The sequence below is a fragment of the Budorcas taxicolor genome, chromosome 19 (assembly GCF_023091745.1).
Source record: "Budorcas taxicolor isolate Tak-1 chromosome 19, Takin1.1, whole genome shotgun sequence".
Taxonomy (NCBI): Eukaryota; Metazoa; Chordata; class Mammalia; order Artiodactyla; family Bovidae; genus Budorcas; species Budorcas taxicolor.
The window spans coordinates 25,927,683-25,955,113 of NC_068928.1; the positions used below are offsets into that span (position 1 = coordinate 25,927,683).

At 49.5% G+C, this 27,431-nt stretch overlaps 2 protein-coding genes across 2 annotated transcripts in view; both read left to right on the plus strand.

Moving 5' to 3' along the window:
- NLRP1 (NLR family pyrin domain containing 1) overlaps positions 1-16,682 on the plus strand; it is a 31,557-nt gene extending 14,875 nt beyond the window's left edge. Inside the window, exons 8-18 of the mRNA XM_052657890.1 lie at positions 520-690; positions 1,498-1,668; positions 2,830-2,919; positions 5,306-5,394; positions 5,953-6,115; positions 7,695-7,918; positions 10,696-10,958; positions 11,717-11,842; positions 12,632-12,773; positions 15,915-15,959; positions 16,366-16,682. Coding sequence (XP_052513850.1) covers positions 520-690; positions 1,498-1,668; positions 2,830-2,919; positions 5,306-5,394; positions 5,953-6,115; positions 7,695-7,918; positions 10,696-10,958; positions 11,717-11,842; positions 12,632-12,773; positions 15,915-15,959; positions 16,366-16,682 — 1,801 coding nt within the window. The remainder of the gene's footprint in view (positions 1-519; positions 691-1,497; positions 1,669-2,829; positions 2,920-5,305; positions 5,395-5,952; positions 6,116-7,694; positions 7,919-10,695; positions 10,959-11,716; positions 11,843-12,631; positions 12,774-15,914; positions 15,960-16,365) is intronic.
- A 6,824-nt stretch (positions 16,683-23,506) lies between these two features.
- LOC128064368 (uncharacterized) lies at positions 23,507-23,872 on the plus strand. The gene has a single exon (XM_052657023.1). It carries the CDS (start codon positions 23,507-23,509, stop codon positions 23,870-23,872), a length of 366 nt encoding a protein of 121 aa, XP_052512983.1.
- Positions 23,873-27,431: the final 3,559 nt, after the last annotated feature.

The window sequence follows — 27,431 nt, forward strand, 5'->3', positions numbered from 1 at the left end:
GGGAGGGTAGTGAGGCAAGGTTCCTGCAAGGAGACTTTTGAGCAAAGACCCAGGAGCAGGTGAGGGAACAAGCCATGAGCTATCAGGTAACAGAGCTTGTTCCAGGCAAAAGAAACAGCCAGTGCAGAGAACCTGAGGTGGGACCATGCCTGGAGTGTTTAAGGAACAGTGTGGAGGCCAGTGGAGATGCAGCTAAAAGGAATATGAGATGAGGACAGAGAGGACAAGGAGTCAGACTGCCACTGTCTCACAGACAAGGTCAAAGACCATGCATTTCTCTCTGATGACCTGGGAAAACATGGGAGGATTTTGATCCAAAGAGATCCGAAACCTGACTTACTGTTATTTGTTTCTATGTCTATCCCCCAGTGCCTGTGCATTTCTGCAGGCCTGGAGGCTAGAGGGTCTTCCTGACCTCCACCTGGCCCACAGGTGTAGATGCTCAACAGGTTGTTCATGGGTGATTGTGGAAATCAACAGATAAGTAAAGGCAAGGCTGTGGTCACGTGTCTCCCACAGGTTGGGCAGCTGCGGACTCACAGCTGAGAGCTGCAAGGACATTGCCTCTGGGCTCTGCGCCAGCCAAACCCTGATGCAATTGGAATTGAGCTTCAACACACTCCTGGACGCAGGAGCTGAGCACCTTTGCCAGGGCCTGAGACAGCCAACCTGCAAGCTGCAGCGACTGTTGTAATTGCTCCTCGTTGGCACTACTTTGTAGAGTGGGCACGGGGAGGCAGAAGGAGCTTCCCTAGCACCACGGGGCAGAGAGAAAGCAAGGGCTCATGGAGGCCATGATAGAGTCCCACTGAAGCCCTCATATTCCTCCTTAACTTTTATTCTTATATTAGAAGCTCGCTCTTTTCTCATCCTGTATTGTGGACGCCCTTAATGTTGAAACCCACAAAATGCTGAAACATATGTCAGGTAACTCTGAGCATTTGGGAGGGCCGACGTAGTTAACAATGAGATCCAGGCATCCCAGTGGAACATCGGTGTAAATTAATCATACAACATCAATACAGTGAGTGAGCAGGATTCATGGGAATCACACGGAAGTGAAAAGGGGATGTGGTCTCTATCCTGAGTAGCTCCTTGGCTGAAAGAGGAATATTTTAATCTCCGAGGTTCCTGCAAGCCAGGCATGCCTTTATCTTCCTTTAATGTCACACTTGGACTTCCCTGGTAGCTCAGATGGTAAAGCGTCTGCCTACAATGTGGGAGACCTGGGTTCAATCCCTGGGTCTGGAAGATCTCCTGGAGAAGGAAATGGCAACCCACTCCAGTATTCTTGCCTAGAAAATCCCATGGATGGAGGAGCCTGGTAGGCTACAGTTCATGGAGTCGCAAAGAGTCAGACACGACTGAGTGACTTCACTTACTGACTTCACTCACTCAGTGTCACCCTAGAACCCTCCTAGGGCCATAGGTACTAGAAAGGAAAACCAGATGCCAGTTAGGACATTGACTGGGGACCCGCATGTGTCTTCCCTGCAGGCTGGCAGGCTGCGGCCTCACGTCTGGCTGCTGCCAGGACCTGGCCTCCGTGCTCAGGGTCAGCCCCAGACTGATGGAGCTAAACCTGCTGCAGAATGATCTGGACGACCTCGGCGTGAGGCTGCTCTGTGAAGGACTCAGGCACCCTTCCTGCCAGCTCATGTTCCTATGGTGAGGCTCTGCGGGCCCCTTCTGGGGAGAGGGCAGGGAATGGGGGGAGGGAAGGCAAGTGCCGCGGAACTGGACAGAGGAAAGAAAAGGGACAGACAAAAGGACGGTCAGCCAGGCTTCCTCACCAGCGACGCCGCTTACTTAGGCCTTGTGACTCAGGCAGCTCTTCACCTGAGACTTGGTTTCTTTAGATTTGGTCTAATGGGACCATCATATCAATAAAATGCATGTAAACACTAGGACAGAGTTCAGACAGAAATGGGCTTGGAGCACTGGCGTCCCCTGTGGCTGAAGAGCAGTGAGCCCCCAGCCCTCCTTGCCGCCCTGCAGGCCCTGAGGGCGATGTTCTCTGAGCAGCAGCCCCTCCCATGTGTCTCAGCCACTTCCTCTTTCCTTCACTTCCTGAGAAGGAGTCCACTGGCTGTTTCTGGCTGAGCCCTTGCTTACAGCTCCTGGTAGGGCTCCACACCCCACCTCACCCATCCTCCGTTGAGCTCCAGCAGCCCTTAGAAACACAGTGGGAATCACAATGTTGGTGGCTCAGTTGCATCTGACTTTGCGACCCCAAGGATGTTAGCCCATCAGGTTCCTCTGTCCATGGGATTTTCCAGGCACAAATAGTGGAGTCGGTTTCCATTCCCTTCTCAGGGGATCTTCCCGATCCAGGGATTGAACCAGGGTCTTCGAGGGGTCTGCAAAGTCTGGGCCCTGGCCACCCTCAGCCAGGACTCCCTCCTTTAGACTCTCAGGCCTAAAGGTGAAGTCGGGGCAAGATAACGAGATAAACATTCTGCAGGTGGGTTCCCCCAAGGCTAACCCTGACCGTTTACAACCAGGGGAACTCCAGCTCCCTCCCCACCAAGCATTTCCTGACTTCAGAGCCTCCAGTAGCCTTGGCTGAGGTCTCCACTGAGACAGCATCACAGCCCAACTTCTTTCTCTCTGCCCAGACCTGTTTCCCTCTCCCCGCCACCCTGGTGTTGATCCAAGAACACCCCCTAATAAATCTCACTCCACTTTCCATCTCAGAGCCCAATTCCCAGCAAACCCAACCTGCAATAGTTTCCTCTGGGAGGTGGTAGATTCCACCATCCTGAGCCCCCAAGGACCTCAGGATCACACAGGGGTCCCGGGAGAACCAGGCTTCCTTTGCGCTTGCAGGCTGGACCAGACTCAGCTGAGCAAGGAGGTGACCGAGATGCTGAGGGCCCTGGAAAGAGAGAAGCCTCAGCTGCTAGTCTCCAGGATGTGGTAAGGTGGGGAGACTCAGAACCCCCTCCTGCTGTTCCAGGCCCGGCTGAGTCCTTGGGGCAGGTCAAGAACCAAGAGATGGGGAAAGACATGTGGGGTGGAGGTAGACACGGCAGAGCCGGGAAGAAACCAAGAAAGTACGGCAGCCAGAGAGAGGTTTGGGCGTTGATTTGTTTAGTGCGAATGGAATTATGCCACTCCTCTGCTTAAACCTTTCCATTAGATGAATGTGCGTGTGCCAAGTCGTTTCAGTCGTGTCCGACTCCGTGTGACCCTATGGATTGTAGCCTGCCAGGCTCCTGTGTCCATGGGATTTCACAGGAAAGAATACTGGAGTGGGTTGCCATTGCCTTCTCCAATAAGAAGATTAAAAAAAAAAAAAAAAAGATGAATGGGTGCCTTGATGAGATTTGGAACTTGGAAAGCAATGACCACCAGGGGGAGACAAAGACAAAGAGAGAGTCTAGGAAGAGCCAGACCACCTCCACCCCGACCCTCACCCTCCAATACACATAGACACACAGCCAGAGAGGCTGGAGGGGTGAGCCTGAGATGGGAGAATCCCTCTTCCTCCCCAGGGAATCAGCTGCAGCGCCGTTCTCCCAGTTTGGTGCATTTCGGCCTGTGACCGAAATTCAGGGCAACTGTTGCCTGAGTCTCTGCAGCTGTGCCTCACCTGGAAAGGAAAGGAAAGGGCTCCTAGCTTTAGAAGGAGGGTCTACTTGTCACAGAGCAACATGCCCTGCATCCCTCACACGACAGTGAGGCACAAGCAGCGAACAAGGGCCCAAATTCCAGGAGCTCAGCCCAGCAGGTGCAAATTATTGCCTCCCACCTCCGCCCACAGAACTACATCTGGGTTTCTCCAAGGACACTGATGGGCCCACTGGATTCTGCAGAGCAGCTGAGCTGAGCTGTGAAGGATGGGAGGGGAGTGCGGGGCCCCGAAGGGGTTGATTCCAGGCAGAGGTGGTGTAGCTTGCTGAACGAGAGTGCATAGAAACCAAGACTAGGGCACTGGCTTTTGAGAAAAGAAAGAGCTTTATTGCAAAGTCTACTAGCAAGGGCACAGAGGGTGAGGCTCTCAAATCGATCCAGGATTCAGGGCGACATTTAAGGGGTTTAGAGAAATGTCAATCTTGGAAGCTGGTTGGCTAGTTTCGAATAAGCCAAACAAGCTACTTGCACTGCTGGAAGCCAGATCTTCCTTTTTTGAAGGACTTCTAGCCCCCAAAAGGGCTCCTGGGGCAACATTTCTATTCTTTGAGTTCTGTAGACTGAAGACACAGATTCTGTCTTGCGTGGGGGTGCTATCTAAATAACTCAAGGCTACATTAATCAATTAACTTATTTAAAGGCAGCAAAACCAGTGTAAGCTGGTTCATGTTTTACCTGCTGTTTCAGTAGAGGCACTGAGCTTAGCTTCTTTGAGGAATAGGAGGTCAGGGACCTGGAGCGGAGCTACTCAAAGTACGGTCCTTAGAATCAGCAGCAGAATCAACATCCCCTGGGAGCTCGGTGGGTTTCCCAGGCTGCTCAATAGTAAATAACCGACCTACTGAAACAGGAGACTCTGGTTTGATCCCTGGGTCAGGAAGATCCCCTGGAGAAGGAAATAACAACCCACCCACGTGTTCTTGCCTGGAAAGTCCCATGGACGGAGAGGCCTGCCAGGCTAAAGTCCATAGGGTGGCAAGAGTCAGACATGACTTAGCAACTAAACAACAGTAAGGAGCTCAGTAGAAAGGCCCCACTCCAGACCTGCTGAGTCAGAATCTTGGGGTGGGCCCAGGAATGCATGTTCTAGCCCAGGCCTTCAGGTGATTTTTAACACTGATTTACAGCCATGGGGGCAGCGAGACTGGCACAGGTGGGGCGGGGGATGGGGGGCAGTACCTAACATCTTGTGGGCCACATTAAGTATTTTGATCTTACTCCCCAAATCAATAGACATTTCAGGGCTTCAGCACTGAAGTTCTGTGCCAGGTTCCCATTTTCAGATCAGCTTCTGAGTGGACAGTGGACCAAGGGTCAAGAGTGAAAACAGGGAAACCTTTAAGATGAGGCAGTGGTTCCAGCCACAGATGCCAGGGCCTGGGAACAGGGTGGAGGCCATGGAGGTGGAGAGAAGAGAAAAGAGCTGTTTTGGCGGTTGTGTCAAGGTGATCAATCAGCTCTCAGATTGGCCAAGGGAGAAGTCAGGATGATGCCTCAGTTCTGGTATAAACAGCTGGGTGGATGGGGGCCGTTCATGGAAGCAGGGACTACAGGAGAAGCCCAATGGGGATCAGGAGTTCAGATTTCGATGAGTTGAACTCAAGTGGGGATGTCATGGAGACAGCCCCCAGAATCCTCCACGATCTCAGGGAGAATGAATTCTGTCCAGGAAGCCAAGTCTGAGGATCCTTCACGAGGGCCCAGGTGGAGCCGAGATGAGCAATACATCCTCACTCAAGCGGCAGAGACAAGCATCAGGTAGTCTGAAGGGGCCAGGCTGGGAGCATCATGATGTGGGCTTGCAGGGGTGGAGGGAGTGATGGCATTTATAAAAGGTCATTCCCTCCATCCTCCTGCCTCTGGAGTGGGACAGACACACCTAGAGGAGACTCCATGAGAGATCTTCTACTACCCGAACCTTGCAGGATTTCTGCTTCCCTCTCTTCCAGCTTCAGGGGGCTGGACTGTTCCTCTCCTAAATATCCACAACATGACTCGTACTCTGAACCAGAGCCCAGTATCTCAAGGCCCACTCTGGGCTTCTAAAGCCTGGAATCCCATCTCCATCCCTGCCTGTCCATCTTTGGAGCCATGTTCCCCTCAGAAGCTGACCACCCGGGGAGTGCTGGGAAGAGCGACAATTCTGGGAAGTGAGAAAGGGGAGGGAGGAGGGTTTGGGCAAGGGGAGGCAGCAGGATTGAGCCCCCTTGGATAGCAGGCAGACTGGCCTTGGGAAGGGCCCCTCTGTGGTCTAGCCTAGGGGGCCGGGGGCAGCCAGGCAGAACCTAAAGGTGGCCACTGCCCTGTCTGTTCCAGAGGGCAGCTCTCCTCAAGCAGCACAGGCGAGACCCTTCTGTCCGTCTTCTCCTACCCCTGCGGGCAACGAGCACATGGAGTCTCTGGGGACTGAGGATAACCTCTGGGGCCCCACAGGGCCTGTGGCTACTGAGGTGGTTGACGAAGAGAGGAGCCTGTACCGGTAAGTGAGGGGGCCTGGCCTGTCCCACCCCCTCCGTCTCCATGCTGGGTCCCCACAGACAGTCTGCACCCCATTCCTGGTCCGTTGTATCCCCTCACCACACCACCATGCAAAGAAAGACAGGGCTGAGATGTTGGTTGGTGTTTTATTATGAAAAAAGAAGGGGTTTGGATGGAGGAGGAGGAACATAGGTTGGGATTTTTTTAATATTTATTTGTATCTATTTATTTTTGGCTGTGCCAGGTCTTAGTTGCAGCATGCGGGATCTAGTTCCCTGACCAAGGATCGAACCCAGGCCCGCTGCATTAGGAGCTCAGGGTCTTAGCCAATGGACTACCAAGGAAGTCACTGGAAAAAGAGAGTTTGTTATGAAATTTTTTTAACATACACACAAGTGGAGTCCAGGGAACTTCCATGTACCCACTATTCAGCTTCAACCTTCATTTTACCAACTTTGTTTCAACTATCCACTTTCTGCCCCTTTTTTTGCAATATTTTTAAGTCCAAAGAAATGGGTGCTTTTAGCCTTAAACTTTTTGATACCTTTCAAAAAGTTCAAATAAAGACCTTTTCTTCCATAACCACAATGTCATTTTTCACATGTCAAGGAGTTTACAATTAAGCCTTTCATATCGTCCAATGCCCAATCCTTATTCAGATCTGTTCAATTGTATAAAGTGTGTCTTTGCAGATGATTTGTTCTAATCATGATCCAAAGACAGCCCACTTGTTGTATTTGACTTGTTATGCTGCTTTAATCTCACAGCTTGCGTCTCCTGCATTGGCAGGCAGGTTCCTTACCACTAGCAGCACCCAGGAAGCCCAGTTCAGTTCAGTTCAGTCACTCAGTTGTGTCCGACTCTTTGCAACCCCATGAATCGCAGCACGCCAGGCCTCCCTGTCCATCACCATCTCCCGGAGTTCCATCTCATCCTCTGTCATCCCCTTTTCTTCCTGCCCCCAATCCCTCCCAGCATCAGAGTCTTCTCCAATGAGTCAACTCTTCGCATGAGGTGGCCAAAGTACTGGAGTTTCAGCATTAGCATCATTCCTTCCAAAGAACACCCAGGACTGATCTCCTTTAGAATGGACTGGTTGGATCTCCTTGCAGTCCAAGGGACTCTCAAGAGTTTTCTCCAACACCATAGTTCAAAAGCATCAGTTCTTCGGTGCTCAGCTTTCTTCACAGTCCAACTCTTACATCCATAAATGACCACTGGAAAAACCATAGCCTTGACTAGACAGACCTTTGTTGGCAAAGTAATGTCTCTGCTTTTCAATATGCTATCCAGTATTCAAATTCTAATCCATCTGACTTCAACGTCTGGGCTTACAGCCACACTGTAGGATCCATAGTGCCCAGCATGGGGCCTGGCACCCAGTAGGTGCTCAGTGAGTCTGTGTACAGTAATCCAGTGTCCTGCTGCTGCTGCTAAGTAGCTTCAGTCATGTCCGACTCTGTGCGACCCCATGGACTGCAGCCTACCAGGCTCCTCTGTCCATGGGATTTTCCAGGCAAGAGTACTGGAGTAGGTTGCCATTGCCTTCTCCAGTGTCCACTTCTCCTCATTTTTCACAGCGTTCACTTGCCCGTGGCCGGCTTCTACCACTGGCCCAATACGGGTCTCCGCTTTGAGGTGAGAGGGCCAGCGACTGTTGAAATTGAATTCTGTGCCTGGGACCAGTTCCTGAGCAGGAATTTCCCACAGCACAGCTGGCTGGCTGCAGGGCCTCTGTTTGACATCAAGGCTGAACCAGGCGCTGTGGCAGCCGTGTTCCTCCCTCACTTTGTGGCCTTCCGAGGTAAGCGGGGGAGGAGAGGCAAGGTGATGGTGGAAAGAATGGGCCTGAAGGGCTTTGGAGGTGATATCCTGAGAGGGACTCATGGCTTCCTTAGAGAGACTGAGAAAGGATTAACAGAAATGGAGACAGCTTTTCTCTCATTCCATGGTGCTCTGGGCATATCATTTTTGAAGCACTTTTGTCCCCAGACTCATAATTATTTTTGCCTGAATTACTTAAAGGCTTCCCTAAATAAAAAGTACAATACAAGCCAACATTGAGCTTCCCTGGTGGTACAGTGGGTAAGAATCCGCCTGCCAATATAGGAGACGTGGGTTCGATCCCTGGTCCGGGAAGATCCCACTTTCCGCGGAGCAACTAAGCCCGTGTGCCACCACTATTGAGCCTGTGCTCTAGAGCCCACGCTCTGGGAGCAGAGAAGTCCCCACTTGCTGCAACTAGCCTGTGTGCAGTGACGAAGACCCAGGGAAAGCCATAAATAAATACAACAAGGAGGGGATATCAATTATTCTGAAAATAAAACATTTTTAAAAATAATCTCACAGTCAAAAATTACAAACGGTAAACAAGGCATCACAAATGAGAACCAGAAGAAACACAGGTGCCAGAACTTGTCCCATTAAATGAATACATTAATTAATTAAAATAACTTAAAAATAAGAATAAGAATCAGTCCCATAAAGACTTCACACTTTTTGTGTTATCAGAAACAAAACACAAAATACATGTGTTTCATATACTTATGGGGCTTCCCTCATAGCTCAGTTGGTAAAGAATCTGCCTGCAATGCAGAAGACCCAGGTTCGATTCCTGGGTTGGGAAGAACGCCTGGGAAAGGAAATGATAATCCACTCCAGTATTCTGGTTGGGTTACAGTCCATGGGGTCCCAAGAGTTCGACATGACTTAGCGACTAAACCACCATCAGTTCAGCTCAGTTCAGTTCAGTCGCTCAGTCGTGTCCGACTCTTTGCAACCCCATATACTTATAGAAATCACCCTGGGGAAAAATAAGCAAAAAGCAATAAATCATTAAAAATGACAAATCAAATTTGGAAACAAGCTAATTAAAGAAAATAGGAAAACATAAAAAAAATAAAATAAAAGATTAAGTGACATGGAGGATGGGATACTATGAGAAGGCCTAGAATATACCTAACCAGAATTCCAGAGGATATGGCAGAGAGAATGGAGAAGATGAAATATTCAAAGAGAATTGCCAGGAAATTTCTATGTTCACTGAAAGATGTGACTTCTCTGTGCTGTGCTGTGCTTAGTTGCTCAGTCGTGTCTGACTCTTTGCGACCCCATGGCCTGTAGCCCGCCAGCCTTTTCTGTCCATGGGGATTCTCCAGGCAAGAATACTAGAGTGGGTTGGCATGCCCTCCTTCAGGGGATCTTCCCGACCCAGGTCTTCCACATTGCAGGCGGATTCTTTATCATCTGAGCCACCAGGGAAGCCCAAAAGGTAGTACTCTAGTCTCCCCGTTGGGGAATTGAACCCCAGTCTCCCACATGACAGGCAGGGATACTCACCACGATTCTAAGAGGAAGACACACAATGATGAGAAGTCGAAAAAATCCATGGGCTATGACAGAAACATGAAAAGGTGTTTCTTCAAAGAAAGACTCATGGAAAGAGAAAGATGGTAATTATAGTTGTATTTAGTGAATTCTTCAGCATTTTGTCAGATGGTGTACACCACGGTGATATTATTTTCACACACACAAAAAGTAATGAATGTGCTTTCTGGGGGCCTCTTCTGGGATTAAAATCAGTCAGCAATGTTCTGACTGGTGCCCATCAGCCTAAGGTCCTTGCCTGGCTTGCCCAATGTCCCTCTGCTACCCCAGAAACCACTGCATTGCTGCAGTTGCCAAGCAACACAGAGATGGAACCAGGACTCCTAATTTCTAAGCCTGTGTCTCTCCCACTACCAGCCTTCATCTCTCAAGCTGTCTCTCCATCTCAAACTCATCAGTGTCCATACCTTGTCAGACTTCTTGACTGCAAACTAACTCTGGCTGATTTAGGCAGGAAAGGAATATATAAAAAGATTCCTGAGTAACTTGTAGACTTAACAAAAGATTAGGCAACATTAAAACAACAACAACAAAAAAAAAAAAAAACAGGCAGTGTGCAAGGATGCTGAGAACCAAGAAAACTAGGAAGAGACCTGTGCTGCAGGCACAGCCATTGCAGGACCCTCCTGCCAAAAGAATCTCTCTTCATTCTCTCTAGATCCAGGTCCTGGTAAGGAGCATTCACTTACTCAAGTTTTGGTCACATGCCTGCATCATAGCCACCAGGGAATAGCAACTTCCAGGGTGGGAGGCCCAGCTTGTCTCCTGCCGAGACCCCCCACACTGGTGGGGAAGGGGTTCTTCCCTAAAAGAAGACTATGAGTGGTGGGTGGCCCTTGGCTGCTCCATTTCCTCACTGTCCCTTCCTCCTCCTTGTCCTCCCTCTGCCTGGAGTCAAACCCGCCAACATCACTCAGTGGCCCTCATGGTTAGAGAATCCACACCAGCCAGTAACCATGGGGTGCATAGCTTTCCCACCTCCCGGGCCAGGGGCTGGTCCTCTGCATGGGTTTGGTTAAAGGGAGTTTCCGTGGTGCTCCCACCCTAGAGACAGTATTGCTGAGGCCCCCACAAGGTGGCAGGCCTATGCACGATGGCTTTCCTAGGAAGAACACTGAGCCTACATTCAAGGGCATCACTCCCCCAGCCAAGTAAGGCACTAAGTCCTTGCCTCTCATATCCATCCCTTGACAGGGAACGATGTGGACATCTCTCAGTTTCACGTGGCCCACTTCAAAGAGGAGGGGATGCTCCTGGAGAAGCCAGTCAGGGTGACGCCACATTACGCCGTCCTGGAAAACCCTAGTTTCTCGCCCATGGGAGTTCTACTGCGGATGGTCCACACTGCCCTGCGCTTCATTCCCATCACCTCTACTGTGTTGCTCTACCATTACCTCCAGCCTGAAGAAGTTACCTTCCACCTCTACCTGATCCCCAGCGATTGCTCCATTCAGAAGGTGGCAATAAGAGCCAGAAAGGTTGGGCCAGGGTGGGCTTGACAGCAAACAGGAAACACAACCAAAGGGTCCCCTAGATGGGTCAACTGGGAATTGGGATGGGCCGCTTACAAGCAGGAACCTTGACATGGGTAAATAACCATGCTCCTGCCCAGCCATGGACTAGTCTGGCTCCCTAAGGTCTCCTCCGGCTGACTCTGCCGCACCATCACTCATGTCAGGACAAGCCTCTTCCCAGGAGTCAAGAGTGGGTGGTTTCCATGCTTATTGTTGTTGTTGTTTGGTCACTAAGCCATGTCCAACTCTTTGTGATGCCCTGGACTACAGCATGGACTCGGCTTTCCTGTCCTTCACCATCTCCCAGAGTTTGCTCAGACTCATGTCCACTGTGTTGATGATGCCATCCAACCATCTCATCCTCTGTCATCCCCTTCTCCTCCTGCCCTTCATCTTTCCCAGCATCAGGGTCTTTTCCAATAAGTTGGCTCTTCGCATCAGGTGGCCAAAGTATTGGAGCTTAGAATTGTCTCTTTTCCCCTGTTACCATGTCTTCTCCAACATTGCCCCAGTTCTCACCCTGAGCACAGCAGAGGCCAAGCATGGGTGGGGGGTGGGAAGTCAGCAGGGGTGGTACAGCCCCCATCACCCACAGAAACACACAGAAACATCATCTCACTTTGTTCAGACCAGGTTCTGTAGGCAGAATCCGAGTCAGGGTCCAGACATATCTGCTTTGATCCTTGTTCTGTACTCCTCAGGCCATAGACGATGAAGAAAAGAAGTTCCAGTTTGTGCGAATTCACAAGCCACCCCCGCTGACCCCGCTCTACATGGGGTCCCGCTACATTGTGTCTGGTTCAGAGAAGCTGGAAATACTGCCTGAGGTGAGCAGCCCAGGTGGTCAGCCATCACTGGGGTCAGAGGTCTTGCTTGGAAATACCTGTGAGTGGGTCTCAGAGCTTTCCCAGGAACTGGGTGAACTGGGGTTGGGCAAACAGCAAGTGGGGCTTCCCTGGCAGCTCAGCTGGTAAAGAATTTGCCTGCAATGCAGGAGACCCCAGTTTGATTCCTGGAGAATCCCCATGGACAGAGGAACTGGTGTGCTATAGTTCATGGCATCACAGAGTTGGACACCACTGAGTGGCTAAGCACAACACAGACAGCAAGTGAGATTTAGGGTGAGCAGGAATGCTTCAAAGGGTAGGATACAGGAAGTTGGGGAGGGGTCACATTTGGGATGGGGGCAACATTGGGAAGAGTTGAGCTATAGACTGACAATAACCTCCAATTAAACCCACCAAGGACTTCCCTGGCAGTCTAGTGGTTAAGACTCCATATTCCCCCACTCCCCCCCAACCAAGAAAAGATTCCACACTCCCAGTACTGGGGGCCCAGGTTCAGTCCCTAGTCAGGGAACTAGCCCCCACTCTCCACAACTAGAGAAAGTCTTTGGGCAACAACAAAGACCCAGTGCAGCCAAAAATAAATAAAGATTTTAAAAAGAAAGAAAAAAGCAGGATCTAAAGATTGACTTCAATCCAGGAGATGGTCAGAGTTGAGCAGGGCCAAGTGAGGTTAAGCAGGGCCAAGTGAGGTATCAGGTAGGGAAAGATCTTATTAGCAGGCTGAAAGGTGGCTTCTCACTCAGTGATTCTCTCTCTCTCTCTCTGCAGGAATTGGAGCTCTGCTATCGGAGCCCCAGAGAATCTCAGCTGTTCTCTGAGTTCTACGTTCGCCATTTGAGGTCAGGGATCAGGTTGCAAATAAGAAGCAAGAAAGATGGGACTGTGGTGTGGGAAGCCTTGGTGAAGCCAGGTAAAGTCAAGTCCAGCGAGCACAGAGGTGGGACAAGAGAAAGTCAAAGAGTGTGTGTGTGTGTGTGTGTGTGTGTGTGTGAAAGAGAATTTGTATTATCACAACTTGCTGGTGAAAAGAAATAGTCCACGGGAGTTCTGTGCCTTTTCCTAGTGACAACAACTGATAGGAGCAGAATTGGAACTCGGGTTCAGTTCAGTTCAGTCGCTCAGTCTTGCCCAACTCTTTGCAATCCCATGGGCTGCAGCACTCCAGGCTTCCCTGTCCATCACCACTCCTGGAGCTCACTCCTGGAGCTTGCTCATACTCACGACCATTGAGTCGGTGATGCCATCCAACCATCTCATCCTCTGTCATGCCCTTCTCCTGCCTTCCATCTTTCCCAGTGTCAGGGTCTTTTCCAATGAGTCAGTACTTCGCATCGGGTGGCCAAAGTATTGCAGCTTCTGCTTCCGCATCAGTCCTTCCAATGAATATTTAGGACTGATTTCCTTTAGGATGGACTGTTTGATCTCTTTGCAGTCCAAGGGAATCTTAAGTCTTCTCCAACGCTACAGTCCGAAAGCATCAATTCTTCGGAACTCAGGTTAACCTGACTGTAAGCCCCGTGCTCTCTCTCTCTCTTGCACCATGCATGTCCACTCTGCTCTTGAATAGACTTTGATACCCACAAGATTTTTGGAAGTTTCTCATGAGAGCTTCGGAGAAGGCAATGGCACCCCACTCCAGTACTCTTGCCTGGAAAATCACGTGGACAGAGGAGCCTGGTAGGCTGCAGTCCATGGGGTCGCTAAGAGTCGGACAGAGCTGAGTGACTTCACTTTCACTTTTCACTTTTATGCATTGGAGAAGGAAATGGCAACCCACTCCAGTGTTCTTGCCTGGAGAATCCCAGGGACGGGGGATCCTGGTGGGCTGCCGTCTCTGGGGTCGCACAGAGTCGGACACGACTGAAGCGACTTAGCAGCAGCAGCAGCATGAGAATTTGGAAGGTAGATGAAAGAGGAAGAACTAGTGGCCAGACTTCCACTGCAGGGGGCACAAGTTCGATCCCTGATTTGGGAACTAAGATCCCACATGCCATGCGGCCAAAGAAATAAAAGCGTAACAACTAGATGCTAGACGGTTGTATGCTTGTGTGGATTAGGCCAGTTCTGGCAATATCAGATACTCTAACCAGGATCATTCAGTTATTGTCAAGGCAGGCAAAAAGGAATCCAAATATCGAACTCTCAGAAACAGAAGAAACTTTACAGTCTCTTAATCCAACACCAACACCCCCAAGGAACAAAATCTCCTGGACAGTCCTTCCTAGGACAAACAGCCTTTGTCAGTTGTTGGTCACATTCCATCCTGAGCAGCACAGGCATCACAGTGTGGTAGAAAGAGAATGGACTTTACTTGGTCCCAGCTTGGGTGCAGACACAGGTGGAGAACTCACCAGCCCTAGCTAGGGCCCTTACTTGCTGGGTCATCTTAAGAAAATTACCTAGCTCATTTGAACTTGGGTTCCTCATCTGTAAAGTGAGGATCACAATGCCTAACCTATGGAATTGTTGGAAAGATTAAATAAAATGAGGTACGTTCATGTCTCATGCTGTGGTCCCTAGTAAAAAGTGAAAGTGTTGGTCAGTCAGTCCTGTCCAACTCTTTGTGACTCCATGGACTGTAGCCCACCAGACTCCTCTGTTCATGGAATTCTCCAGGTAAGAATACTGGAGCGGGTAGCCATTCCCTTCTCCAGGGGATCTTCCCAACCCAGCGGTCGAACCTGGGTCTCCTGCATTTGCAGGTGGATTCTTTACCATCTGAGCTGGAAATAGTAAAGGAAAGCCCAGTGGTCCCTAGGAAACAGTAGCAATATTATTCTTCTTCCTCGTATTAAGCCAACATCCTTGCCTATCTTGATTCTGTCCCTTGGAACTGACAGATCTATTTCTATTTCTAATCTGTTTCTCCTGGGAGAGCCCAGGAGAAAGCATCAAGAAGAGTATCTCTTCAAGAAGAGATACTTGAAGACTGGGATCAAGGCCTCCCCTAAGTGTCCTCTTATGCAATTTAAATATCCCTACTTCCTCCCATCATTCCTCTTGTATTTTGGTTTTTAAGTTCTTTGCCATCTAGACACCTTCCTGGTAGATGTTCCCATTTACAGATGAGCCAGAATGGACTCCCTGAGTGTCCAGTCTTCGGGGAGGATGTGGAATACCCTCCTCCATCCTCCAGATGAACCCAATGCTCCTGGAGCCACAGCTGGAGCTCCCCTGTCTTGTGCCCACCTGCACAGACCATCAGGTCACAGTGAATCTGAGTCTGCTCAGACTCTCAGGCCTTGTCCACAGGAGCTGCTGTAAACAGCCCCTTCCTTGCCTTATGCAAGTAACTGTCTAAGCCCCTTATTTCTGTTGTTTTGGTATTGAAATTATCCCATTACTCCCAAGTGCTAAGGTTTTCCTATTCCTTTTTTTAAGTTATTTATTTCTTTGGCTGGGCCAGTCTCAGTTGCAGCACTGAAAATTTTTAGTTGTGGTACATGAACTCTTAGTTGCAGCAGGTGGGATCTTGTTCCCCAAGCAGGGATTGAACCCGGGCCCTCTGTATTGGGAGCACACAGTCCTAGCCACTGGACCACCAGGGAAGTCCCTAATCTTCTGACATCAAAATTCAGAACAGATTTATCTGTGTGAATCTAGAAGGCCAAACATGGGCAAGGAGGTAGATGTCTGTTCAGAAGTTTAAGACGTCCTTAAACTATTTAAGGACATCTTAGATAGTTTAAGCTATCTAAACCCTGGTTAGTTCTCTATCAGGGTTCCCTTCAGGACAACACTGGATAAACCATGTCTGGTTTAACAACAGCTGAGAGAAACTGCTGTTGTTCACTTGGATGCCTCCTCTCTCTCTCACCCTCTTTCTAATCATGGCCTCTGGGCCTCAGTTTCCCCGTATGCATAAGGAAGGGATGCACCTGGATAATCTCTAAAGGTCCTTCCAGCCCTTATTCCAGATTCTATCAGAATTTATCCATAGCGTGTTCTCAGAAGGAGAGACTCTCGGAAGTAGGTAGGAGTTTAGAGGAGTATCGTGTGTGTAAATAACCAGCACTGTTACAGATGCTTCTTCATCTCTGCTTCCCTCCAGGAGATCTCAGACGGGCAGTTACTCTGGTCCCTCCAGGCCTCAGAGGTCAGTAACAGCTGTTAGAGACCACATGAGCTACTGGCAATTCTGGGGTGAACTTTCAGGTCCTGGAGAGCTGGGAAGAGAGAAAGGAAAGACTCTCATCATAAAACCTCCCAAGCAGTCAGGCCTTGGAGAGTTCTGTGTGCCCCAGGCCCCTTACTCCTGCCCATGGGGGCCTTGGCACCTCCCACCAAACCACCTTCAAATGCCTCCACCAAGAACCCCACCCCAAGCTCAAGCAGAATGGCCAGGTGCTGATGTGAGGGAGGGCAAAAGTGGCTTTCTGGTGGTCAAATGCCTTTACAGGGCAGAAGGAAGCCAGGGATGCAGATGAGCTGAGCGAAGAGAAGTGGAGATGGAGGGTCGGAGGAAGGGGCAGTGGTACGAGCCTTTCTTTGTTTGTTTCCAGCCTCACCTGACTCCCCAGCTGCCCTGAGATTGAGGCACTTTGTGGACCGATATCGGGAGCAGCTGGTGGCTCGAGTGACATCCGTGGAACCTGTCCTGGACAAGCTGCATGGACTGGTGCTGAGCGAAGAACAGTATGAGGGGGTGCGGGCGGAGGCCACTGCACCAGGCCAGATGCGGAAGCTGTTTGGTTTCAGCCGATCCTGGGACTGGGCCTGCAAAGATCGCCTCTACCAAGCCCTGAAGGAGACCCATCCTCACCTAATCATGGAACTCTGGGAGAAGTGGGGCAGTGAAGAGACCAGGTCGGGCTCCTGACAAGCTAGGCTGTGAGTCCCAGCTCTGCCTGAGAGCACCTGGGTCTGTTGTTCATCGGGAAACAAGTTACCATCTGAGTTGCCTTCTAGGCCTAAAGAAAACTTTGATGATGATGCCTTTGCTGGGCATTACCTTGCCCTGCCCAGGAAAGCCACACAGGAACCCAGACAGCCTCCCTTGGCTTTCATGGACCAGCTGACCACGTGAAACAACAGCATCTCAGAGAATGTCCATCTGGAGCTGGCAGGACTTCTGCAGACCTTGTAGCAGCCCAGCCCAAGACCCTGGTCCGCTGGCCACAGCCGCCAAACCCAGAGTCCTCCCTGTGCTCTCCAGATGCAGAGAGGAGCAAAGAGAACGTGGGCCTGGGGGCGTCTGGCTGGAGATAGGCAATGGAAATGGACACCTTGGGGGTTTTGAGTGGCTTGTGAACAGGAACAAAAACAGGTTGGTTTTTCACTTGTCCAGCCAGGGCTGGGGCACCCACACTCCCCTCAGGGGCCTCCTAGGGTTCATTCCCAGGAGAACTCGAGCCCACCCACCAACCTGTAGACAGGCCAAGAAAAGAAAGGGACGCAGAGGCTCCTCCATGCAGAAGGCGTGACCGAGGGTGTCTCTACTTTCCAGGCTCCCCCAAACCCACAACCCCAGGCCCACCCATCAAAGGGGCCATGAAGAGGGAGGTTTACCCCCAAGGCTCCAAGGCAACCCCTCCTCAAAGACAGTGGCTGGAGGGCTGCGGTCCCACTCCCAGGACATCCTGTTCCACACAGACCAGCCAACTCCTGGGATAATGCAGAGATGTCCCCCCAAATCACAAAATATTTGAGCGCAGAAAGTGACTCGGCAACAACTCCCAAATAAAGTCAGGGGAAATGTCGCGGTGCAAACCAAAACTTCTGGTTGATATCAGCTGTCAGTCTTGGGTTGTTCGTTTCTACAGGGAGAACAGATAACAAAGGTCAGACAGGCGGGTGCGCACACTATACACACTGTTCCCCCAAACCACGAGATGACAGAATATCAAACACTCCAAAACACAAGTCCTCTATTTTCACTCACACCCGCCTGCCCTTTCCGCTCCCAACTGGCCCCAAGGCCTGGAAGAGCTGAAGTGTGCATGAGTTCCAGAATGATGGAGAGGAAGCAGAGACCACAGCTGGGGATAGGGTGGCCCCAGGATACGCAAAGGTGCCCAGGCCGCCCGGTCTTCCCACAAGCTCTTGGAGGAGCTCAGGCCTCTGGCAAGAAGCCTCCTGGGGGCGCATCCAGCTGAGTTTTCTCTCTAGCTAGGAGGGTGGCGACCGGAGACCTCTGTAGACTAAGTGTGGGAAAAGCCCAGGTGCAGTGCCACCACAGGGTGTGCTCCGGGCCAAGACCCGGGCTCGCGGGACCGCAGGGAGAGGAGGCAGAGGTCAGGGGTGAGGGTGTGTGAGGAAGGGTCTGCCTGCTCTGCCCTCTCCCGCGGGGCTCCCCTACTCACTTCCCTCCCTTCCAGTGCATTGCATCTCTCATTCCGGAGGCCCAGTAATCTATTCCCAAATGGGGAGCCATCTTCATGGCAGCCAACTGAAAAGAGGGCCGGGTCTTGGGGGAGGAGAATGGCCCGAAACAAAGGCAGGTCCGGAACTGGGGGAAAGATGCTTGACTACTTTGGATCCGAATCCTAATCGCCAACAGTTGGGGTACTGAGGGAAAGCCAGTGAGCTGGGAACCAAATCCTGGCTTCACCCACTAGATGTGGTCCTGGAAAAGTCTAAACCGCTGTGAACTTCAGTTGTTGGGTCTGTTAAAGGGGGATAACGATACTTACCTGAAACGGTTGAGGATGGCATGGACTGATGCATAAGGTGAGTCCACAGCTACTGATTCAGTGAACAACTGTCAGTCAGTCAACAAATCTTACCTTCATTGTGCCTGAGGATGTTCTAGGTGAGCAGTTTATATTCCAGTGGTAAGGAAATATTCACAGAAATCATGAATCCATTTTGGACTTCCCTGGTGATAGAGTGGATAAGAGTCCGCCTGCTAATACAGGGGATCCGGGTTCAGTCATTGTTTGCGGAAGATTCCACATGCCTCGGAGCAACTAAGCCTGCAAGCCACAGCTACTGAAGCCCCTATGCCTAGAACCTGTGCCCCGCAACAAGAGAAGCCAGCACACTGCACCTACGGAGTAGCCCCTGCTTGCTGTAACTAGAGAAACCCTGAGAATGGCAAGGAAGACCCAGCACAGCCAAAAATGAGATACATAAACTCATTTAGAAGAGAATTTCACATACTCAAGTACTTCTACGAAAACAAAAATTGGAGAGGGTGATAGTCGGGGGTGAGGGAACAGCATACAACTCTAGAATGCTCAGGGGGAAAGGACTTTCCTGAGGAAGCGACATTCATGAAGGACTTTCCTGAGGAGGTGACATTTGAGTCAGACCTTTGCCCACAGACATCCTTGCTGTTGGTAGTACTGCTACCGCTTTGTGCCCTAGAAATGGAGAAATCTGATAACAGCCTTAGGTATCTCCTTTCGCACCTTTTTCCTATCTCTGATGTTTGTCGTTTAGTCGAGGAGTTGTGTCCGACCCTTTTGTAACCCCATGGGCTGTAGCCCACCCAGCTCCTCTGTCCACGGGATTTCCCAGGCAAGAATACTGGAGTAGGATGTCATTTCCTACTCCAGGGGATCTTCCCAACCCAGGGAATGAGCCCACACATCCTGCGTCTCCTGCGTTGGCAGGCGGGTTCTTTACCACCGAGCCACCTGGGAAGCCCTATCTCTGTAATCATATATATGTTTATGTACCCACTGACAAAATCTTTCCTGGACCGAACTTTACTTAGGCTCTTCTGAATCTTCTTCCCAGCTGGGCCTTTACTCTTGGACTTCTGTGTCGGTTTTTTTTTTTTTTTTTGCATTGTTCAGGTTTAGTTAGAACCCTACTTATTTAGTTTATCCAGAATCGCCCACCCTTGATACCTGATTAAATTCCTCATCCTCCACATGATATCTGATCACTCTGGCCTGCCTTCAGCAACAATCCTGTTGGCAAAGAATTATCCAACTCTCCCAGTAGTTTTCCACTGACAAACACACCACCAGCACCACTACCACTGCCCCATCTCCCAGCCAGCCCACTCTGTCCTTGGCTATAAACCCCCAACTTTTCCTTGTATTCAGAGTTGAGCCCAGTCTCTCCCCTCTGCCGCCAGATGCTATCACAGAAGTTCCTATACCTATCACAATGTAGTTGTTGTTTAGTCACTAAGTCGACGTCAACACTTCTGCAGCCTCATGGACTGCAGCCAGCCAGGCTCCTCTGTCCATGGGATTTTCCAGGCAAGAATATTGGAGCGGATTGCCATTTCCTTCTCCAGGGGATCTGCCCGAGCCAGGGATCAAACCCGCGTCTCCTGCTTGGCAGGCAGCTTCTTTACCACTGAGCCACCTGGGAAGTCCATCTATCACAGTAGTTCTCAATAAATTCTGCCTTACTATTTGAACAATTCTCATGAATAATCTTCTTTAAGAACACACACACACACACACGGTTTATGACTGTCTTACGAAACCCCTTGTCACACATACACACACACAAACAGTTTGTGACTGTCTTATGAAATCCTCCCAGGTCGGGACGCATAGTATTTCGAGGCAATGCTGATGTGTCCTCATTTGCCTGGCAAAGCAATAAAGCTATCCTTTTCTACATCACCCAAAACTCAGTCTCTGAGATTTGATTTGGCACCGGTGTACAGAGAGGCCAAGCTTTCAGTAACAAGGGGAAGAGGCTTGCAGCGCGATGGACACTGGGTATTAGTCAAGAGTCCTGTCTCTGTCCCTGGTTTCTTAGCAACCACTGTTGAGCATGTGGTTGCTAGGCAATGTGGGGCCATCCAGACACTTGGGTACTGTCCTTAGTCTGCATAGGCACCAATCAGAACATTGCAGGATATTGTTAATTCGACAAGTGGCGATTGGGCCCATTTTTAGATTTTCTCATCTATTAACTGCTTTTGTTGCACAAAAAAATAGTATAACAATGGTAAACAAAGTCTGGAAAAATTAGAAATTGCCCTATGATCTCACCATTCAAACAATTCAAAAATGAACATCTTTACTCTTCCTGTTCTAACCTTTCTCTGTAGGAATACATTTTCATCTTGTCATCCTAGCACATGTGGTGTTAAATCTTGTTTTTCTGACTTTGATTTAGAGCATGACAAGCACCCCTCAAGCTACTTCAGAGTTTTGAGAATAATCTCTCTGATGCCTCTGTGTGACACCATGCAGTGGACTGTTGTTGTTCAGTTATTAATTCATGTCCAACTCTTTGCAACCCCATGGACTGCAGCACGCCAGGCTTCCCTGTCCTGCACTGTCTCCTGGAGTTTGCTCCAACTCATGTCCATTGTGTCAATGGTACCATCCAACCATCTCATCCTCGATTGTCTCCTTCTCTTGCTGCCCTCAATCTTTCCCAGCATCAGGTCTTTTCTAATGAGTAGACTCTTTGCATCAGGTGGCCAAAGTAATGGAGCTTTATCCTCAGTCCTTCCAATGAATATTCAGGGTTGATTTCCTTTAGGATTGACTGGTTTGATCTCCTTGTTGTCCAAGGGACTCTCAAGAGTCTTCTCCAGCATCACAATCAACAGCATCAATTTTTCCGCACTCAGCCTTCTTTATGGTCCAACTCTCACATCCGTACATGGTTACTGGAAAAACCATAGCTTTGACTATACGGACCTTTGTCAGCAAAATGATGTCTCTGCTTTTTAATATGCTGTCTAGGTTTGTCATAGCTTTTCTTCCAAGGAGCAAATGTCTTTCAATTTTATGGCTTCAGTATCCACACTATCATTTAATTAAGTATTCTCCTCTTGTTCCAACATTGAGTTTGCTCCAGTTTCTTTGCCATGGTAAACAGTATGAATCTTTCTGCCGAAAGCTTTCTTTACCCTTTAGACTGTTGACTTGAAATCAATATGAAGGGGTGAGATGATTGTATCAAAGCACATGAATATCCTCATGACTTTCTGTCTTGCTAAACTGCTACTAGAGTTCCCTTTTTTCTACATCCTGACCAACATAGCCATTCTGACAGGTGTGCAGTGATATCTCATTTTTGTTTTCTGGACATTTCATTTAAATGTATCATACAATCTGTGTTCATGTTCATCTGGTTTTCTTCACTTATTATAATGTTTTTGAGGTTCATCCACATTGTAGCATGTTTCAGTAGTTCACTCCTTTTTATTGCTGAATATTATCTGATTGCATAGATAGTCAACATTTTGTTTATCTATTCACCATTTGATTGACATTTGGATTGTTCCCAGTTTGGGGCTATTACCAATAACACTGCTATGGACATTCATATAGTCTCTACACAGACATATGTTTTCATTTCTGTTGGATAGAAACCTTGGGGTAGAATTAATTCCTGGGTTGTATGGTAAGTGAATGGTTGAATTTTTCATGCAGTTTACCAGACTGTTTTCCAAAGTTGCTGCACCATTTTACATTCCCAACAACGGTTCCATATACTCCACCTCTAGGCAACTAGGTGCTCTTTCAGCTAGACTTGCTAAACTGTGAGACTGCGATCCTGCTGCTGCCAACCACCATTCATTCACTGAGATTCATTCATTCAACAAATTTTATCTGAGTACCTACCACTATGCACTATGTGGTAGACTCTGGCCCCACAAGAAGTCCCTGAAAGCTCTGTGAGATGGAGAGAGATGGCACCCTGATGACATTGTTTCAGCATGCTAGTTCTGGTTCCCCTGGGCCTTTCAGTTGCAAGAGGGGATGAGTTCCTAAGGGCAGAGTAGGGTCTTCAGCAACTGGCAGGGCCTGCCATGTACCCCTCCCAACCACTAGGACCCAAGTAACTCCTAGTGGCTGCTTTCCCCAATTCCGCAAGGGAACACCAACCAGCTTTGGAAAGGTGGGTGCAACAGACATGCCAGAAGATGGTACTCAGCCATCTGTGGTAGACCAGTGTAACCCGTGGAAGAGTCTTGCAGATGCCAAGAGGACCCTGGGTAAGGGTGGCAGTGGGGGAGCCGGCTGCTCAGTTCAGGTGATCTTTGAAAGTATTTGTTCCTAATCTTCTAATCATATGTGATACGCCCCAAAGGTGGGGATACTGCCTTCCTGGGTGAGGAGCAGGAAGAGAAGCACCACCACCACCACTGCTGACTGTTCTACCTCTGGGCTTGAGACTGTGGGAGACTGTTTTGTTACTCTTTTTGCAATAGTGTTTTCCAACTTTTGCGTTTTCTACAAAGATTATGTATTAATTTCTTTATGTATTAAATTTTTAATTTTAAAAGATCACATAATATTTCTTTTGAAAGGAGAAATAAACCCCCAGGGAGCTCCGCATTGAACTGGGATCCTGCATTTCAGCCTCTTCGGCCCCAAGTCCCCTTTTCTCCCTCCTGGGTCCCCGTGAGCAGCTCTCACCCCCACCGGCATCCTGCATCACCCCTCACCCCCCGCCCCCGGGTCATTTTGCCATGGAAACAAGACAGGTTACACAGAGACTCCCGAGGAGCCAGCCCTGGAGCATCCTGGAGGTTGAACCCGGACAGTCAACCTCTGCAACAGTCTGGGAGCTGAAGCGCGAGCCAGAAACAAGAGGTTCCACGACTGAGACAGACGTGGCGCAGACCCTGCAGAGGCCCCCGGCTCCGCCCCCACCCGGGTGGTTGAAATACAGCCGCAGCCCCGCTGTCGCCGCCCACTGCGCCTAGACCTTGCCAGGAGCGGACCACTCAGAACCCACATACCCGTCTCCCCGCATTCCTCGCCAATGGCTGACCAACTCTTTCAGCGCAAACCCTGGAACCCCGAGCAGCTTCGCCCGGACCCCGACTCTGACTCCGAAGGCCTGTTTGACAAGGCTCCTCCGGAAGAGCCCCCCGCTGTCCGTGGGCCCAAGTCGGCGTGGGCCGGGGGCAGGAAGGCGGGTCGGCGCACTGGCGGGAAGGCGCAGGGGGCCCGCCCCGGGCAGCCCCCTAAGGGCGCGACGCGCCCCCAGCCCCAGGAAGAGGCCCCTCCATTGGACGACGGCTGCTATCTCGACCATTTTCCGCACCTCTCCATCTTTATCTACGCGGCCATCGCCTTCTCCATCACCTCCTGCATCTTTACCTATATCCATTTACAGCTTGCCTGATTGGCACGGGCGGGACGGGATGCGCGCAGGGCTGAGGCGGGAGGGAAGGGAAAGGAAGTGCTCAGCATTTTGTGCCTGGAGACGCCCCGCACGCCCTTCGTCTAGCTTTTGACGCTTGTGTCTTCTCTGCTTGTCACCACCTTTGTCTAACTGTCCATCAATAGAAACATCCAAAGCAGCTGTCGCTAATGAAATAAGCACCTGGGGACGAGGGCACGGGGACACAGTCAGACTCCAACGTTTAGAATCTTCGCGGTGAGATGGATCCCCATTTATAATGAAGATAATGTCTCTGCACCCTACCGCTGTGTGAGGTGGGGGCACGCAGAGGGAGCCTGTCGTTTATGTGTCTGGGGCGTGTACAGCGAGTCCAACCTTCTGTTTTTTAAGGGATGAGCCGACCCGAGCCCGCAGCCTTCCGGAGAGGGCCCAGAGGGGAGGGTCGGCGCCCTGGCCTGGGCTGGGCCGGAGCCCTGTGATGCATCGCCTGACCCCTCCTCCCAGGAGCCAGCTGTGCCCCCCACCCCACCCCGAACTGGGGCAGACAGAACCCGGCGCGCGGGACCTGGCGGACTTGAGCGCGCAGTACCCAGTGAGTGGCGTTTGTCGGGGTAGCGCACCACCTCCCCAGAGACTTGAGCTCACCGGTACTGCGTTTTCCCTGCCTTAGGCTTTGATGACGCTATCGAGGTCGGGACCGAGCGGAAACAAAGCCGAAGGAGCTGTTCTGCCCGGAAGTCATGGTCTCGTCGTGTCCTGGACGCTTGGGACCAACGGCTGCAGACCTCCAGGGACACGCGGGCCCATAGCTTGCACGCGGCGCCGCGCAGAATGAGGCTGGGGGCCCTGGCTGCGGGTCCAAGAGAGGATTGCCGTTGCGTCTTTAGGAATTGCGGGGGTGGGGGTTGCTTATCCTGGCCCGGAGCCCTTCCAGAGCCTCGCAAAAGGGAGTGAGATTTCTAATTGATGAAAATTCGTGCTAGGAAATCACCCAACCTCTAGGGGTTTGTCATCTCATACCCAAAAGGCCTAATACCAAAACCCACCGTGACAGGTTATTTACCCACATGCCGTCTCTGTTTTCTCATGAATGTTTAATGTCAAAACATAGCTCTCTACTACAGCATATACTTTACTTGGAAATGTCTGCAATTGTGGTACCTCTGATGGAATAAATTCTTTTTCAGTCTCCTCTTTCTGTCCTTTATTCACCCACCAAACTTCCTATTCCGCTTCAAATTTCACCCCATCATCTTCGTGTCCCTACTGTCCCTCCAAAACCAATTTCATCCCATTACCCAGCATTCCAAGATACAGCGTCTCTCTCCACTGCTGCTGCTAAGTCGCTTCAGTAGTGTCTGACTCTGTGCAACCCCATAGACGGAAGCCACCGTCCCTGAGATTCTCCAGGCAAGAACACTGGAGTGGGTTGCCATTTCCTTCTCCAATGCATTAAAGTGAAAAGTGAAAGTGAAGTCGCTCAGTCGCGTCCAACTCTTAGCGACCCCATGGACTGCAGCCCACCAGGCTCCTCCATCCATGGGATCCTCCACGCAAGAGTACTGGAGTGGGTTGCCATTGCCTTCTTCGCTAAATAGCTGTAAAAAGAAAATTGTTCAGTCTTGCCCAACTCTTTGCAATTCCATGGACTGAATTCCCCAGGCCAGAATAATGGAGTGGGTAGCCTTTCCCTTCCCCAGGGGATCTTCCCAACCCAGGGATCAAACCCAGGTTTCTCTCATTGCAGGAGGATTCTTTACCAGCTAAGCCACAAGGGAAGCCCCCTGACAGTCCCCCCACTGAGCTCTAGAATTTGTCCCAATTCACCAGCTTGTACCTTTATAAGCTCAATGTTTGCTGACAGCAGGGTCTTGTCATTTCCCAGTTCTATTTTCCCAGAATCCCATATCACTACCTGCCTTGATAGCTGCACCCTTTATTTCACTACCGAAAGTGTTAACACCTACCATTTCCCAACATCAGCCTGCACTGTGCAGCCAATTTACTACAATAATTTACCCCCAATAAAAGGGACTGTTCTCCAAAATTAAGTCTCCAAGGTACAATATGTACCGTTCTTTTTTTTCCAGTTTACAATCTTGGATACTGGATCCCTACTGTCCTTTGATACTAAGCACTGAATCCCAGTACATGGCCTAGTGTTCTAAACATGTGGTCCCATTGTTTCCCATTTACACAACCCCATCCCTTATTTTTTTTGGCCACACCACAGGGGATGTGGGATCTTAGTTCCCTGACCAGGGACTGAAACTGCACCCCTTCCCGTGGATGCTTGGAGTCTTACCCAGTGGACCAGGGAAGTGCCAGGAGATTTCCAATAAGCTCCAAATGTAATAATAATAATGATGATGACTTTAAAGGCTCAGTTGGCTAAAAAGTCATACTGAGACACACACCATGACATTAAATACAGCAGAATTTCATAAATCAAAGCTTTTAAAATATACATATTTAATGTACAGGATTGTATTCCAGGTAAACACAGGCTTCTTATAGTGATGAATATTTAATTGCAAACATGAATACCCTAAGTTACACTTCTATATAAAGGAGAAACTTCAAATTCTGTTCTTTAGGAAGACATGGAAGCCAAGTAATACCTTAGGAGCAGCTATTGCCATTTCTCCCCTTTCCATGGGTGACCTAACATTTTACATGGATTAGTTACAAAAGGAAATATTAGGTTCCATCGAATTTAAGCACAAAATACAGCTAAAATTTATCACTCAGTTTCTATGAGTGTGAATAAATAATTAAATATTAGGTTCAAGGCAGATTCCAAAACTAACTGAAGTATGACCAAAAAAAAAAAAGGTATATATATCTAATAGTCAGTTAATATAATCTTTGCAATTCAGTATGTTCCAGGCTTTCTTATCTATGCCAGTAAGATGCTTCCTTTTTTGTCCAATGTCTTCCATTGCTGGGCTCTAAGACATTAAACTCTTTAACATCATCAAGGATTTATCTTAGAAACAAACAACTTCTTTCTTCTTTCTAAAGGTCATGGTTGTTTTTTCTGCTACTTGCTTCTTTCAGCTAGTTATTAACTTCCTCATGTAAGAAGAAAACTTACTGAGCAAGAACAAGCAGTCTGTGTTGGCTGTCCCACAATGTGGTGGCTGGTTAATAAAGAAGACACCCACTTAACCTTTGTGTCATTTCGTTTCATCCAAAGAGTAAGTCAAAAAGGTCAAGGTTACAAAGGACTCATGACCAAGGTACAACTTTTACAAATATCTTTGAATGGCCAGGGAAAGTTTTAACTTCTTCAGTCATGTCCCCAAATGAGTTCTTAATGAACCAAGAACCCCTTCCCACCCATTACAGACCTCTAAGCACAGATGCTTCAAAGATTAGTTCAACATAAAACACAGATGCTTCAGGAGAGTGGACTAAAACAGGAGGATGTGGAATATAAGAAAGCGTGAAAAAAGAAACCCTCCCCAAAATATGCAGTTCACTAGGATTAAGAATATCATCAATATAAATCCCGTACCAGTCCACCTTCTGAGAAACTCCTTTTCCTATTGAGAAA

Bases quoted from the DNA above. Each gene is read 5' to 3' on its own strand.
- LOC128064368 (XM_052657023.1), top strand. From the start codon at position 23,507: ATGGCTGACCAACTCTTTCAGCGCAAACCCTGGAACCCCGAGCAGCTT.